Source organism: Boleophthalmus pectinirostris, unplaced genomic scaffold (genome assembly GCF_026225935.1).
Source record: "Boleophthalmus pectinirostris isolate CB_2022bp ecotype Guang Dong unplaced genomic scaffold, ASM2622593v1 HiC_scaffold_2, whole genome shotgun sequence".
In the NCBI taxonomy this organism is placed as follows: domain Eukaryota; kingdom Metazoa; phylum Chordata; class Actinopteri; order Gobiiformes; family Gobiidae; genus Boleophthalmus; species Boleophthalmus pectinirostris.
The window spans coordinates 17557777-17573023 of NW_026571152.1; the positions used below are offsets into that span (position 1 = coordinate 17557777).

Below are 15247 nucleotides of genomic sequence, written 5' to 3' on the forward strand. Positions count from 1 at the left end.
CATTACTTGGGTCAGCGCTCACCACAGTCTGTAATGCAGACCCCTCTATGCTTGGGTCAGCACAGGGACTTTTTGCATTATTAAAACATATGACAATAAACAACCAAAAAAAAGAAAAACATTCTGAAGGGCTAACAAGTTACACAGTGTCGCTTTTAAATAATGTTAAATAATCTTCAGATAGGTCTGCATGGGCAGAATTTGGGCTATGTTACATGGATCAATATAGGCCTGGAGATCATTATTATTAGAGATGAAACTGAGATATTTTTTTTGTGTCTGACCTAAAGCAAAATGAAAATCAGGAGGAGCAAAAGGTAGAGATATAAAAAATATTATTACATAAGAAATAGTTGTAATGTTGGGCCATCACTACCACATAAGGCCACCCACAGACATCAGCTGATTGAGAAATAAAGAGCATAGTTTGAAGATATTTTTATATCTTGTCTTCAGCTGCATCTGAGGATCACAGTATAGCACACTTTTTGAAATAATGCACCACTAAAATACATTATGCCTTCATGACTGACCTCTCCTCAGTCGCCTCCGGGCCAGTTTGATCTGGTCCTGTAGGATTTGAACCCAGTCTCGTGGGCCAGGCAGCTTTTCTATGTTGTGTTCAATGCAATATTTTTCTGTAAATGCTAAAAAAAATGCACATTAATCTTATTCTCAACGTGCTTACTATATATAGTTTAACTGCTGTATTGCAGTCTCACCTTTAACAGCTCCTACAATGTTCTGGTCCAAGCCCTTTCTGTAGTCATTGAGCCCTCTTTTTCTTTTTCCATTGGGCAAAGAGTTGGCCAGGGTGGCATCGTTAAAGAAGGCACACACCTAAGTTTGAAAATTTAAAAAACAGATTCAAATTGAAATTATAGATGAAAAAATTTAGCCGCACCAATTTTCTGAAGAGCAAGCTGCCAGAGCGAGTGTAGTTGATCAAAATGGAGTCGAGCTGAGCCTTTGAGATGAACACATCGTAGTCCTCTACCAGACGCACCTCTGGCTGAAAGAGAATGAAAAAAGAATGTTAGGTGAATGTGAAACAATAGGGAGAAATAGCAAAAATACAGCAATAATACCAGGATTGCATTGGATACCATGATAAGAATGCATGATTTTCAAGGTATATTTTTGTGCACTAAAAACATTTGTGTTTAAATAATGTATGATTGATTAGAAGTTTAGTGGGGGACCCCTCACAAGAAAAGTTACATAGTGCATCATGGACATCAAATGGCTAAAATATGGCACACACTAACTTTTTCACAATTGATTGTGCAACACCACAATATTGCCAAATGCCTATGTTTTTTACAAGCACCTCTGATTCCAGATGTTTACTTGGCGGATGGAGCAGGGAGGTGGTATCACTGTTGGCACTGTCTGGCTGTGCATCTATGGACTGACCCAGGGCTCTGAATGTGTCTACTGGTTTCACAGCATCACCGATCTCTCTACTGTGTGCAGGAGTAGAGGCATGAGCAGAGACAGGTGCAAAGACAGGAGCACAGACAGGAACAGGGGATACAGGTTCATGCCTAGCACTGCACTCCGCCAGGGGTGGCACTTTGTAGATGGGCCTCCTCTTCAATGGTCTGTGTGGAGGGGTAGGGCCATGCAGGGCAGGTTGACAAGGTAATACTGCATTTGGCTCCTGTTTTTCTATAAAAATAAATAATAACTTGAGTAATAAAATACAAATAACAAATTAATCAGGTTAGAGTTAAATTGTTACTGTTTATACATGTTTAATGTTGGGATAAAAACAGACAGAAAGCATGAACTAAAATGATATTTCCAAAATTATTCAAAAAAGTGATGTAATGTCTGTTTACATTTTGTGAACTTGCCTTTTTCAGACTGCAAAATTGTTCTCATCACTTGAAGCTCCTGCAAAATGGCCTGTAGTGTGTCCTTACAGTTACACATGCAGCAGGGTGGTTCCGTTGAGGGAGGCCTGGTGTCTGCTAAAACACAACATGCATGACACCTTCTATGGGATACAAGTTGTAACTATGCACTTTATTATCTGCTTACCACTGACTTGAAGTGCTTTGGTCAAATCCTTCGTGCTGTGCAGTTCTCTCTGACCTCTGGAGCGGGTCCCAGGTGCATTGGTGTGCGTGGAAGGCAGGGTTGAAGGTGCAATTCCCTCCACAGAGGTCCAGACGTGGTCATCATCAGGCAGCCACAGAGAAGACTGACCCCCATCCTCCCCTCTGTCCTGGGACAGTACCGGGCCGACTCGCTGATAACCCCTTCCACTCCTGTCGCTCAGAATCTTCATCATTCCAGTGATCTGCCTCTTGATCTCCATGCCATCCTCCCCCACCCAATCTGCAAGACAAGTTTAGGAACATTTATATAAGAAAAAAAAAACCAAAAACAGTCAATACATTTTAGTTTAATCACATTACTCAGGACAAATACCTTCACTGGGCACAGCAGTAGCATCTTTGGACACACTGATGGGGGCTTCAACTGCAACTTCAATCAAAATGTAATTATGTTTAACACTTGCTTTAGAAGACATATATACAATGCTCAACTATGAACACATTTCCCACATTGGTCAGCCTGTCTGTCTTTATTAACTTTGATTATCAAATCTAAATCATCTGGCTCTAAGAAACTGTGACATAGCCTATATCCACCTCTGATAGGCCCATCGTTGGCCATATACAACACGTTAACAGTAAGTCTTCAGCAATGGTGCACATGAGTAGCTCGCCCCTCCCCCTCAGGATCGACCACCTGTAGGAGGCATGAAGTGGAGCAGCTCCGTGGGCAGCTGAGGAGAGCGCCTCAGCTGTGTATAAGTCAGATATGTGTCAGACTGTCTGTCTGTGCGGATGAAAGGTAAACACTACATCTGTGCACATGTTGCATATGTATAAGCCCCATGAGGCTGTGGCCATAGCTTTCTTTACTGTGCTCTGTGCTAGCAGCCCCAGACAAACCAGACAGAGGCGCGTCTCCTGGTCTCACTCACGTCCGCAGGAGCGCCTACCTTCAGCCGAGAGCAGTTTAAAGCTCTGAGACTTCCTGCTCCTCTTCCTCTCTCCAAACTCCATCTTCACACATATGTTAGAATGGGTTATAGTTAAAATGTGCAGCAGCGGTGCTCCCCAGACACGTCCAGCGGCGACACAGACCCAGTCAGTGACCAGCGCTTATTATAAGCTCATTTGTCCACGGGCTGCGCTTAGCTCGCTCCCGTTATAATTAAAACAAAGAGCGCAACATCAGTGTTGGCTCACGTGGCATGTGATGCAATGACTTTTTCTCAATATGTAAAGTAAGGTATAAAGTAGGGTATATTAGCCTGTATATTCTGCTGCAGCTGAGTGTTAATTCAAATGTCCTTAATAAAATCTCTTAGCGCCGATGTCCACCCCCTCTGATGGTGCTATCAAAGCTTATGCTGTAAGTTTTGGTTAGTCCATGTTTATGCTCGGCTAATGCAACTCTTTTATAAACTTTAAAACCTTTAGGCCAATGGGGAATAAAACCTAGAAATGGGAATTCATAAAACCAAGTTAGTGTGAAGAATCTCTCAGTCGTCCAGGTAGAATCCATGGCGAGGAGAAAACCAAGTTAGGTCATTTAGGCCTGGCTTTCTAACCTCAAATCTACAATGATTTTCGTTTTCTTATAGATAGAGATAGATAGTTAGATAAATACTTTACTGATCCCCATAGGGGAAATTCAGGTGTTCATGTAGCTCACATTTCCACATTTCATCACACACTAAAACAGTTTAAATATAATAATAAAAGGGAATAAATAATATGTCTATAGGCTTTTGAAACCCATAGTGCTTTTATTGTGTTAGCTTTCAAAATAACCTCACGCCTAAATTTAATCCAGTGTAATGTTTTGTTTAAAATACACTTCACGGGATAAAAACATGTTATCAGTGTATAACATTACACGATCCGACAGCTTACGGGAGGTGGCGACAGTGACCCTTTGACGCTGGTTTGCAGTCCGACAGTCACAGACGAAGAAGACAGAGCGTATTTCCGGTAACATTAGCTTGTTAGCTTCACAGAGAGTTAGCTCAAGTCCCTCACATCTGTACAGAATTCAAGTATTGTAGTGATTTTAAGGCGCTTAAAATGGATATACTGAAAGCAGAGATCGCTCGAAAGAGGAAACTTCTTGAAGAAAAGAATCTGGTTGATGTAAGACGTAGAAAAGTATTGTTTATGTCAGACCCCGTTAGGTTACACCTATGGGTTAAACTAAGCTAGACAAGATTGTGGGTTTACAACCTACCCAAGTTTACGTATATAATCTTACTTTGATTATTTCTCAGCATTTTTGTGAAACTATTGATGTAGGCAGACAAAAGTAAAAGGAACCCAAGAGATTCATAAACATGACCTGGCTGTGAACACCATATAGATCCATGGTGAATACAGATACAGATAGCCTACGTGGTAAATGTGTTTAAATCAAACAGCTATAGTAGTAATAGTTGCAATGCTGATTTATTCTTAATTATAAAAAACAAACAGACAAAAAAAATTTTGGACATTGTTTATGTTATTACTTGGTGTTTTGTTTCTCAAGACTGTTATCTAATCAGAAAGCAACAATAATCAAATACATGTCATAATGTAATGTGAATAATCCTAATAAAACTATTGTGCATGGATGTATAGGACTCCAAAAAATACTTCAAAAGGTCTGATCTGGCAAAGAAGGAGCAGGAGGATTATTTCAGACGCTGTGGATTCAAGGTATGCATTTTATTTTTAGTGTATTATTGCTGTCATTATTGTGTGCTGCAGATGGAAGATAAAATATTAACTCCAAATACCTAAAGATACTGAACAGTATTGTATTGGTTTTACTGTGCTGTTTGTCCTGTCTGCTCCACGGCCGCCCTCCTTCTGTAGGTTCAGGGCGAGACTCCCGAGAGACAGGTAGGGCTTCCACTGTGCAGTACCACTGTCGAGATGCATGAGCAGAGACTGAAGCCTGAAGTGTATTCAAACTATTCCCTCCTTTCCCTAAGGGACACAAACAACAGCATTCTTTTTGCAGTAGACCCTCAGGGCACATGCTTTTTTCTTTATTATTTTCTACAATAAATCTTGGGATTAGGGCTGCAAGAAAAAATTTAATGGATACAATTAGCAAATCATAAAAGCTGCAATTTTTTGAAGTATCATCATTTCCTCCCCAAACAACCCAATATTCTCTCTTATTTGCTTAAAAAAATGCTAACCTTCTAGTTTAGATGTGTGCAAACATGTTCTGACGTGTGATTCTTATATTAGTTTGTTAGTTCATATTTCATTCTTTTTGTCAATTCTTCTGGATATGTTTTAAATGTGAAATTTGAACAGAATCCTGTTATTAAAACAAATCACAAATCTTATCACAATTCCCCAGAAAAAAAGGCAATTTTGTCAAAGTTGTGACTTTTATGCATTCCATCCCATGCTTTATTGAACTAAACCTGGCTTTCCTATGGACTACTTGGTGATATAAAAAGGATGTGCCAGTACTGATGAGATTTTTTTTTTCTGTGTTTTGCCTCGTGTGTTCTCAGTATAATAGTACAAACTAAGTTAAATATGTTATTAAGAATTGCTTTTATTTATTATTATTAATTATGTCTCATTCAACTTGAATATAAGTGACACTTTCTGACTGCATTGTGCATGGGCCTTTTGAAGCATGAGTGAGTTCTGTACTATAGTAGTTCTAGTATGTTTGTTTTTTGAGTTTTACAAGTGGAAAACACTCAGGAGGACATCTGATCTTATGTAATACACCAATTTAACACAAAATGTAACTAAGCATGCTTTAGTTTTTGGATTACAACCCTCAGTTTTTATTTTGAATATGTAGTGACTTTGTTTTGGGATTTTAAAAAGCCTTTACATATTCAGAAATGATAATAAGTGCCTCTTTTCTGTTTTAGGTGGACAGTGGCGATGAAGAAGAACCATCCTCTTCAAACAAGAATCCAGTGTTGGAGTTGGAGCTAACTGAGGAGAAGCTGCCTATGACGCTGTCCAGACAGGAGGTGTGTGGAGACCAACAAACATAATAAAATAAAACTAAAATTGAATGCTGCCTGCTCACATAAATGCTGCTCCTATGTTTGTAGGTCATCAGGAGGCTGAGAGAACGAGGGGAGCCCATCCGGCTGTTTGGGGAGTCAGACTATGACGCTTTTCAAAGACTCAGGAAGATAGAGATTCTAACCCCTGAAGTAAACAAAGTATGTCCAGACAGAAAAAATAATAAGAAAAATATGCCATTTGAGATGGTCTTTCAAAGAAAATAAATCTTGTTTTTCGTATATTTTAGACCTCTACAAAAATGTTCTGAAATGCATGGGATTTTTGATTCAATTTAGCAGTTCACTTCAGCGTCAGTGTCATGTCAGAGTTTTTTACAATGTGCACTCTGAACAGAATCGTACTTTTTAAACATAATCAGTTCAGTAGTAATCAATAGTACCGTATTTTTTGGGCTATTAGGTGCTCTGGATTATAAGACGCACTGTCATTAAATGGTCTATTTTTAAACTTTTTCACAAATAAACCGCACCGGACTTTAAACAAAACACAACAGTTAGATGGGTCAGTCGGATTTTGTTTGGCGCATTCACAGTGACTTTCGGCTTTGTTCAATTGTGGCGCGTAGGGAGGGTGCTGTCTGGGACCGCTGGATTGTTGGCGTGTTCGCAGTGACTCAGTTGTTCAGTTGTGGCTCAGAGTGGCACATTGCACTCGTTTTTTCGGTTCGTTCCTCCGTTCCATTCCTTGTCCGCGCAGACTGATGAGTGTGGCTGCGGGTGTTTTTTTTGCTGCGCGGTCGCTGTCTGCTCCGTGCGTGTTTGCTTGCACTGCGGGTGGTGCGGTTTGTAGTTTACTGAAGTCATGCTGGGACACTCGAGTGGATTCGTGTATAGGGCTCTCTGGATTGCGGGGCGCGTAGTCGTTTTTTTATGTGGTTGGAGACTCAAGAACGCGTCTAATAGCTCGGAAAATACTGTAATCAAATCATAATACTTGTTTTGTTATTAGTTTTTACTAAATTGTGCAGCCTTACCATGCCCTCTGGCCTTGACTTTTTCTTGAGAATTTTTATCCATTGCGATTGTCATAATGGAAAGTGGATCTGTGTCCAGGGTTTGAGGAACGACCTGAAGGCTGCCATGGACAAAATTGACCAGCAGTACTTGAATGAGATTGTTGGAGGAACAGAAGGCGGAGAGCTAGACACACAACATGACCTCAAAGTGCATGAAGAAAACACCACTATAGAAGAACTTGTGGTAAGGCAAAGAATATTCAAAATAATACAACTGCGCACACTTTAACTTTAGTCCAGAACAATGCCACGCTTCCTGTTAGTTTCTATTATTATGTATTTTGTCAAAAAGACAGTAGGTGGCACTGTTGATAAAAAGGAAGTGAATTAAGACTGATAATGATAAATTGCTAAGTGAATTGATCTTTTTACATTTGTGAACTTCAGCAATGTACACGGATACCGAACCTGTAACCTGTACTAAATATATGAGAATATCGTCTCATAATATCTCGTATTTTATGAATACATTATTTTATGCAAGGCTCTTGGCAAAACTCTGGGCAGAGGAGATGACCATGGAGACCAGGATGTCATCGACAAGTTTTTGAGAGTAAGTGATTTTAATCAGTCATGTCATGTCATATCATATCATATCATATTAAAATGTAATATACACTACAGATAGATATATTGATGGAAGTTACATTTATTAGTATTAAGAACGTTCAAATAGAGTAATCGGACAGTTATGTCACCAAAACTATTTAGAAACTATTCTAATGATTACTATTCATGCTGTTGTTGTCTTTCAGTTCTTGCTGGGCGTTTGGGCCAAAGACCTAAACAGCCGAGAGGACCATGTGAAGCGCAGTGTACAAGGGAAACTGGCCAGTGCCACTCACTCCCAGACTGAGTCATACCTCAAGCCTCTGTTTAGGAAGCTACGCAAGAAGGTGAGGAAGGGACAAATGCTGCAAAACTACTCATAACTTGATTGCAAAAACAGGGTCCAGAGGCCTCATTTATCAAGATTGCTTACGCATTATGCATCACACACATGATTTATAAAACTCCTACTGGGCACTTCTTTGCTTATTTCTGCACCACCTTGGCATGTGCTCTCTACAAAGTCTGAGACATGGGGGGGAAAGCGACACTCGTGGAAATGAATTGATATCAAATAACTGCTTTCAGATATCCACATTTAAATAGATGTTTGCCAAAACATGGAGAGGGATTGTAAACCACTCCTGGACGAATAAAAGATTACACAGTCTTGTTACAATTTATAATATTCACCATGTTCTTTTTTCTCATAGAGTTTACCAGCAGACATCAAAGAATCCATCACAGATATCATCAAATTCATGTTGGAAAGAGAATATGTCAAAGTAAGTAATTGAATTCATTGCAATTGAGGTCATATCATAACAAAATGTATCGAGTGTACTTTTTAAAAGTTTAAAATTGGTGTTTTTGAATAGGCCAATGATGCATACCTTCAGATGGCCATTGGAAATGCACCCTGGCCTATTGGAGTGACCATGGTGGGCATCCACGCTCGTACAGGAAGAGAGAAGATCTTCTCCAAGCACGTGGCACATGTTCTGAACGACGAAACCCAGAGGAAATACATACAGGTGCTGCTAAATCTACTGTTGGTTAATTGTTTAGTGGTTGACATCAGGCATTGAAAGCAGGGTGTCAGGATCATTACAGTAATTTCTTTTTGATAGCACCAATATTTCCAAAGTAATCCGTCTTTAAAATTTGAAATGAGCTTGTACAACGGATTAAACCTAAGAGCCTGTACGCGTTACTGGGGATGCAATGATATATTTTTTCCACGATTCAATATGTATCTCGATACACGATACGATATCAATTCGATTTTGATACATGTTAAGATGCAAAAAAACTCTCATGTAATTTTTTCTGCTATTGAGTATAATATAATAACACTATGATGTTATAATGAAACAGTACATACATTACATACAGTACCACAACTGTACAGTTGTAGTTTATATGTGAAGTATTTTAGCTCATTCGGTTCAATGATTTACAAAACGGAATTTTTACTCTGTGAAAATAAGCCAGCCTACGATTAATATAGACTGCTAGGGGAATTAAACTCTCAGACTTCTCCTTTTTTGATCATGAATTGATGAGTCCTCTCACTGAGTTCACATGCCTGTCCCCGCGCTGTTCTGCCTCCTCCAGCAGAGACAGTACGTAGCTCCTCCCACACTGCCCTGCTACAGTCTGTGCTCTTAACAGACACACAGTGCTTTCCCATCCTCTTTCTGAACACTAAAACTATGTTATGTTACATAGAAATGTATCAATGGACCGTTTTCTGATCAAAACTTAGGAAATAGAGTCTGAGATAAAGAGTCACTCACGGGTGTGTATACGAGCTCAGATGATTAAAGTCGATGTAAAGCCAAAAGCTATTTTAAAGTATTTAAAAGTTAATATCTTTGTCATTCCTGAGTTTATCAACTTAAAAAGTGACAGAAAGATAAAATCAACCTCTGTTAGAATATTTTAGCTGTAGTCCCTATGGAGTTGTTGCTGTATGTGAGGAGGACGTCACGATAACAGTTTCCCTTTCAGACCATAATAAATGGCAACTCAGCTGGCATGGAGGGACACGTGCATATCGACCGAACATGTGTATCGAATTGTGAGACCAGTATCGAACGATTTGATGTTTTCCCATTACTCGTTACTTCTTTTAAAAGTAATCCCTTACTTAACTTAGTTACCCTCTATGGAAAGTAACTTTTTATGTGACTCGTTACTTTTTGACTGTAAACTCCATGTAAGGCTAAATACCGGCACAAGACTGATAGTCAACAAGTATCGTAAAGGAAAGTTTAAAAGAACTGTGAACAGAAAGTTCAAGAGGACGTGAAAACGCTAAGAGGTAAATGGATGGGATCCGTGCAGTTTACATAGTCAAGGGACCTCTCTCCGCATGTCGCTGAGCCCTGCTTTCTTCAAGGCGGTGCTCCACGACTAGCTCTGGGTTGGTCAAGAAAGGCTTGAGGTGTAGTAGCGCGTTACACTATTTTTACCCCCCAAAAAGTAGTTGCATTACTTTGTAACGGATTACACCCAACACTGAAAGTGGACTACAGAAATTGTCATGTTTTTACACATTTCCAATGGTAATATGATTTCATCAAAAATTTGTTTTTATAACAATGTCACAATATTCTTGTTGTCATTATCTCACATATACAATGATGCATTTTTAACTGTCTTTTCTGATCTTTCTATTCAATGATGACATGTTTTATCTTTCCACAGGGGCTAAAGAGACTTATGACCATCTGCCAGAAACACTTCCCAACAGACCCATCCAAATGTGTGGAGTACAATGCTTTGTAACTTTCACTTTTAAATGAAATTAATAAAGCAGAAGTTGTAAGAGCAATCTTGTACCATGTGAAGCGCAGTGTACAAGGGAAACTAGCTAGTGCCAGTTTCGCAGTTTAATTGATTTGGAATTTGGAAAAATACCACAATTTAAATGTTTCTGTCAGCTATTATTTTGTCTTTACAGTGACAACGCTGGCCTACCTTTTGTTAGGCTTTCAACTTTCAACATTTGTTACTTCTTTTATTAGCATAAAAGATACTGCTAAGACAAATTGTACAGTTAATATTTTTATTTGCATGTGTAAGTTTTATTACACTCGTTTAAGGCTCATTGTCTATCTCTTTGTAAGATAATAAACTGTATTGTGTAGTTTTGCTTCTGTCATATCATTTTGGTAGTGGTAAAGTCTCTTCATAGATAGCTGGGTTGTTGAATAGAACTATATTTAGCTGCCAGTCTGGAAATAGTTATTGATTGTTTTCAGAACCTTGAATGTGATCCTGACGTCACTCAGCTCAGCTGTAGAAACTGCTTCTTTATCCATTTAATTTAATTTAGTTTTATTTTTAATTCAAAATGGCCAAATATAAAATCCACATGTCAAACACCTTATAGTGACAAATCATAGATGAAGTTACAGTTGTGCAGTTGAATAGATATATTGTGTATCCTTGATAGAAGCTCATCCAAGATTATCATGTGAGGGTTAACCTAATCAGTTAATCAAAACTAACAAAACAGAAAATCAAGAAATGTTTAACAAATAAATTGGGATTGACTAATTTGCCATATTAAACTTGATATGCCGTTTGATATACCATCTTTGTGATTAAAGTATGTAACTTTCTGCGGGTGGAAAGTCAGCTGCATGACTTCATGGAAATATAACATTAAAACCATACTCCAGCACATTTTTTATGGACATAGAAATCCTTTATGTCAAACTGTCAAATATTACATCCAAAGGAACGATATTTCCATGGGAACAAGCAAGAGGAGGCCCTCCTCCTGGCCAAATAAAAGTCAGGTTTGTGGAGATGTACATTCACTACTTACAGCAAGAACACATGACCTGGTTTCATCCTTGTTTTGTCCAGCCAGTTTGCTCCCATTTTTGCTGTTAGAGAAGAATTTTTAGCCCGTTTTAAATTGACCCAGTAACCCATAACCGATATTTTGATATATATAAATTTATGACCTTTCCACTTTTCATTAAATGAACCCAACCTATTGAATAATAGAGTAGTAAGTAACCCCCTCTCCTCTGAGTAACATGCGGTGATGGGAGCCTCGCACTGAGCTGCCAAGGTGATAAGGTCCAGCCCGCGTCACTCTCTGGCCTTTTTACCCTGTGTTACCATGGAGATGGGGGCTGTTCCATGTGTTCACAGGGCATTCCAAACGTCACAGTCTCAGGCATTCACCCCTCAACAACTACGTCACTACATTCTGGAAACATTTTGTGAATCCTCTAACACAGCAGAAGTGTGTAGAATAGCTCAAATTTCTTCTCTAGTATTGTATGTTGCCTTGGGAATTGAACCATAGGCTTACTGCATATAGACATAATATCATTTTGAGGCATATAATTTATTTAATTAATTTTTTAGGATTGGTGTAGGGTTTTTGCCTCACAATGAGTAACTTGAGTACTAGGCAAATAGTATACTAATTAGTAGATGAAGTATATTGTTGTAATAGTATATTGTCAGTTCTTACTATTATAATTGATATATTCATGATTTAAAATCCAAATTTCAACTTTGTAAAATTTGATACATACTAGTACACCCTTGAGATTTTGCCCAGACTGTGTTTTTTGTGAAAAATCTAGCACGAGTAGCTTTTGTTTTCCAGACATACTCACCTAACAGGGGCCACTATATGATATATCAATGTCAAGACAAAACACATCCAGTAATTATTATTAAAAATCAAAATAACTGCATAATATGGAACCTTTTATGACATGGTATTTCCAAACATTGTTACATTAAAAGTATTTATGAGAGTGAAAAAAAAAGACCATGCACTGCTCTGCCCTGGCTGAAGAGTTGTGACGTGGAGTCTTGAGATCAGGGTTAAATATTTGTACTTTTTCCACATATTTCCATGAGCTCTCTTATCTGGGCTGGAGCTTTGCCTAACTGAACAATTTGTCTCAGGTTTACTCAGCACTGACGAAATGACTGACCTTAAAATCTCCCTGGTATGTTTTATTCCAGCCTATACCTAACACTGCTCAATAAGACTTATGATGATTCATTTTCCTGTCACTACCATGCAATATTCAGATTTTTTTTTAAATTTCATCTTTTGGACATCTCAGCCTTGATATGGTCTCTTGTAGTATAATGAGTCTGGAGAACACCTCAAGGATTTCTTACAGTTTACAGCAAAAAATGAAATAATTTAAATGTGTGACAAGCAGAACAAATGAGTGAAGTAGTTTTTATCAAGCTGAAAACATCTGCTCCAGCTTTAATGTTGTTAGGCTGCGTTCTGTATCTGCAATGAAATTATGTTGCACTGTTACCATAGCAATTAACAATTCAAGACTGAATATTCTATAGGTTGTGTTTAAATGGTACTGAACAAAAATAGTCATGATGGTGTTTAGTCTGTAAACTGAAACTCATGACTTGGTTCAATTTTTGGCCAATCTAATAATTGTATTCAGACTACTTACATTAAGTACTTAAAGGTGCTCTTGCTCTTAAATGTGTTAAACTGCTCTGATTGCCTCCACGGAAATGCGTTTCCTGGAATGTTCCTACAGACTGTGTAAAGAAGGGGACTAGGGGAGTGTGAGGGAGTGTGACGTCACCCATAGTGTTCAGCTTCAGTCAAATGAAGCTCACAATGTTGGCGGTAATGGGCAAATTTAGAGACTCCGTCCTCCATACTAAGAATAGGACAACATGCCAAAATAAAAACACCAGGATCATACAGAGTGGGTTATTAGGAATATTTTAAGACCAAAATGACAAAGCTCACAGCAGCAGCAGTTACACAGAGAGGGAGAGACTTGAACCTCAAGTGGAACACAGTGGCCAATGGGTTAGTTATCTCTGTTTATGTATGTAGTCTATGAATGTTGCACAGTATGGCATTAAACATGTATCAATCTGCCTTTTCTTTTGAATTACAGGTACTTTTATTTCTCTAACATTGCATCCACAGATCTGACCTGTAATTTGACCTGACAACACCACCTGCTTCTCTCCATGGATCTAAATGAAATAGACATGGGATTTGGGGTTTAGTTTAGGTTTATATCGGGTTATGGCATATGCACAAAGCAGTATCAGTATCAGATCAGAAACAGCTGAATCCGTGCAGTTGATTTAGCACAGTATACTAGCTTTAAATGTACCCATAATGAGCTCCATGTTTCTCCCTGACTCACCCTGCACTGAAAGGACCTCACAGTCTATTGTTCCAGCCTCGGCTCTGTCTGCAGGACGTGGGCCACATCCTCCCTGTGTCATTAGCACCATCACTGCAGTACTGGTGTGGGTTCTCTGCAGATGCATACATTACCATAGCAAAACGCAAATCAAAGCAGAGGTGTTGATCACTGAGTCATTTTTAACAGGAATGAATCTCAGAAAGACTTGATCAGATGAAAATGAATCAAGGCTTCAACGGATTTCTTTCTATTAATATTGATTGAGACCTCTTGTCACTTTGTTAGCAACATGCATATCTGATTGTGAGCATGTACCTTCAGAAACATTAATAATAGTAAATTTCATACTATAGAAAATCTAGACTTTTAGTTTTTGGTTTGTTTCTCGTTTAGGACACACTTTGTTGTCCTTGAAGGAAAATTTGTCCTCTGCTGCATTTGACCCATCTTTCAATGAGGCAAAAAAGCAGTCAAAAGCAGTGGGCACCACATTGCAGTGCCCAGGGACCCATTTCCAGATCTTGAGCTGGTCTTGGTCAGGACTACCTTAGATGGAGGATATAACCTATGGTACATGTTTTAGGTTGATGATGATGATGATGATGATGCCAGAGGAAAACCACCCAGACACAGAGAGAACATGCAAACTCTGCAAACAAAAGCCTGAGGATCAAACTTGGAACCTTCTTGCTGTGCTTCTTGCCATGCAGCCACTACTGCCCTCCCCTGCTAAACAGAAATATGTCAAGTGAGATTGGATTCTTGGAGGGCTGCCATATCTGGACCTGCCTCTTGGCATTTCATAGGAAGTAGCTGAGTTTTATTTATGTGTTTTTACTGTTGAAAAATGTCTATGTGACAATTCTGAACCCTACATATATGACCTTGAGTGTGATTTTTATAGTCACAAGTAATTACACTACAATATAATCTCCTTGGAGAATAATGAAGCATTACTTACACATGCACGAATCAATGAAAAATTAGCTTAAGTATTGTTGCAGCTAAATAATGATGGGGGAACAACATTATAACATGGTCAAACACTCATGAGTCAGTTTAATGTAATTAGGGAGGAAATCATATGCCACAATTAAAAGCACAAATAATAATAATAATAATTTAGCATACCATTAGAACTCCATTGTCAGTTGTTATTTAAAGAGGGGTTTATTATTATTAATTGCTAACACATTAGATATTGAGATCACCATGTTACCTTGTATTGTTTTGTATCCTGCTCTTGTTTATTTATGGAAAATTGTCGTGTGGGAGCATGGGTGGCGTAGGCTTGAGGGTGGAGCAATAGACAAGACCGTACTCCTATCCACAAGGAGGATTCGAATAGTGCCTGAGAGATCGCTAGATTA

The 15247-nt window shown here is 38.6% G+C and overlaps 2 protein-coding genes across 2 annotated transcripts; one reads left to right on the forward strand and one right to left on the reverse strand.

Annotated features, from left to right (window-relative positions):
• Positions 1–154: 154 nt before the first annotated feature.
• On the reverse strand, positions 155–3358 carry bend7 (BEN domain containing 7). The gene is made up of 9 exons (XM_055155682.1): positions 3020–3358; positions 2440–2496; positions 2047–2346; positions 1860–1976; positions 1331–1671; positions 905–1012; positions 723–840; positions 534–647; positions 155–462 (listed from the first exon to the last, which is right to left on the reverse strand). Exons 1-9 carry the CDS (start codon positions 3081–3083, stop codon positions 440–442), a joined length of 1242 nt encoding a protein of 413 aa, XP_055011657.1. The 5' UTR covers positions 3084–3358; the 3' UTR covers positions 155–439.
• Positions 3359–4016: 658 nt separating this feature from the next.
• Positions 4017–10834, forward strand: prpf18 (PRP18 pre-mRNA processing factor 18 homolog (yeast)). Its single transcript, XM_020932160.2, has 10 exons — positions 4017–4196; positions 4680–4757; positions 5951–6055; positions 6140–6253; positions 7169–7315; positions 7616–7684; positions 7887–8027; positions 8394–8465; positions 8559–8714; positions 10393–10834. Exons 1-10 carry the CDS (start codon positions 4131–4133, stop codon positions 10471–10473), a joined length of 1029 nt encoding a protein of 342 aa, XP_020787819.1. The 5' UTR covers positions 4017–4130; the 3' UTR covers positions 10474–10834.
• Positions 10835–15247: the final 4413 nt, after the last annotated feature.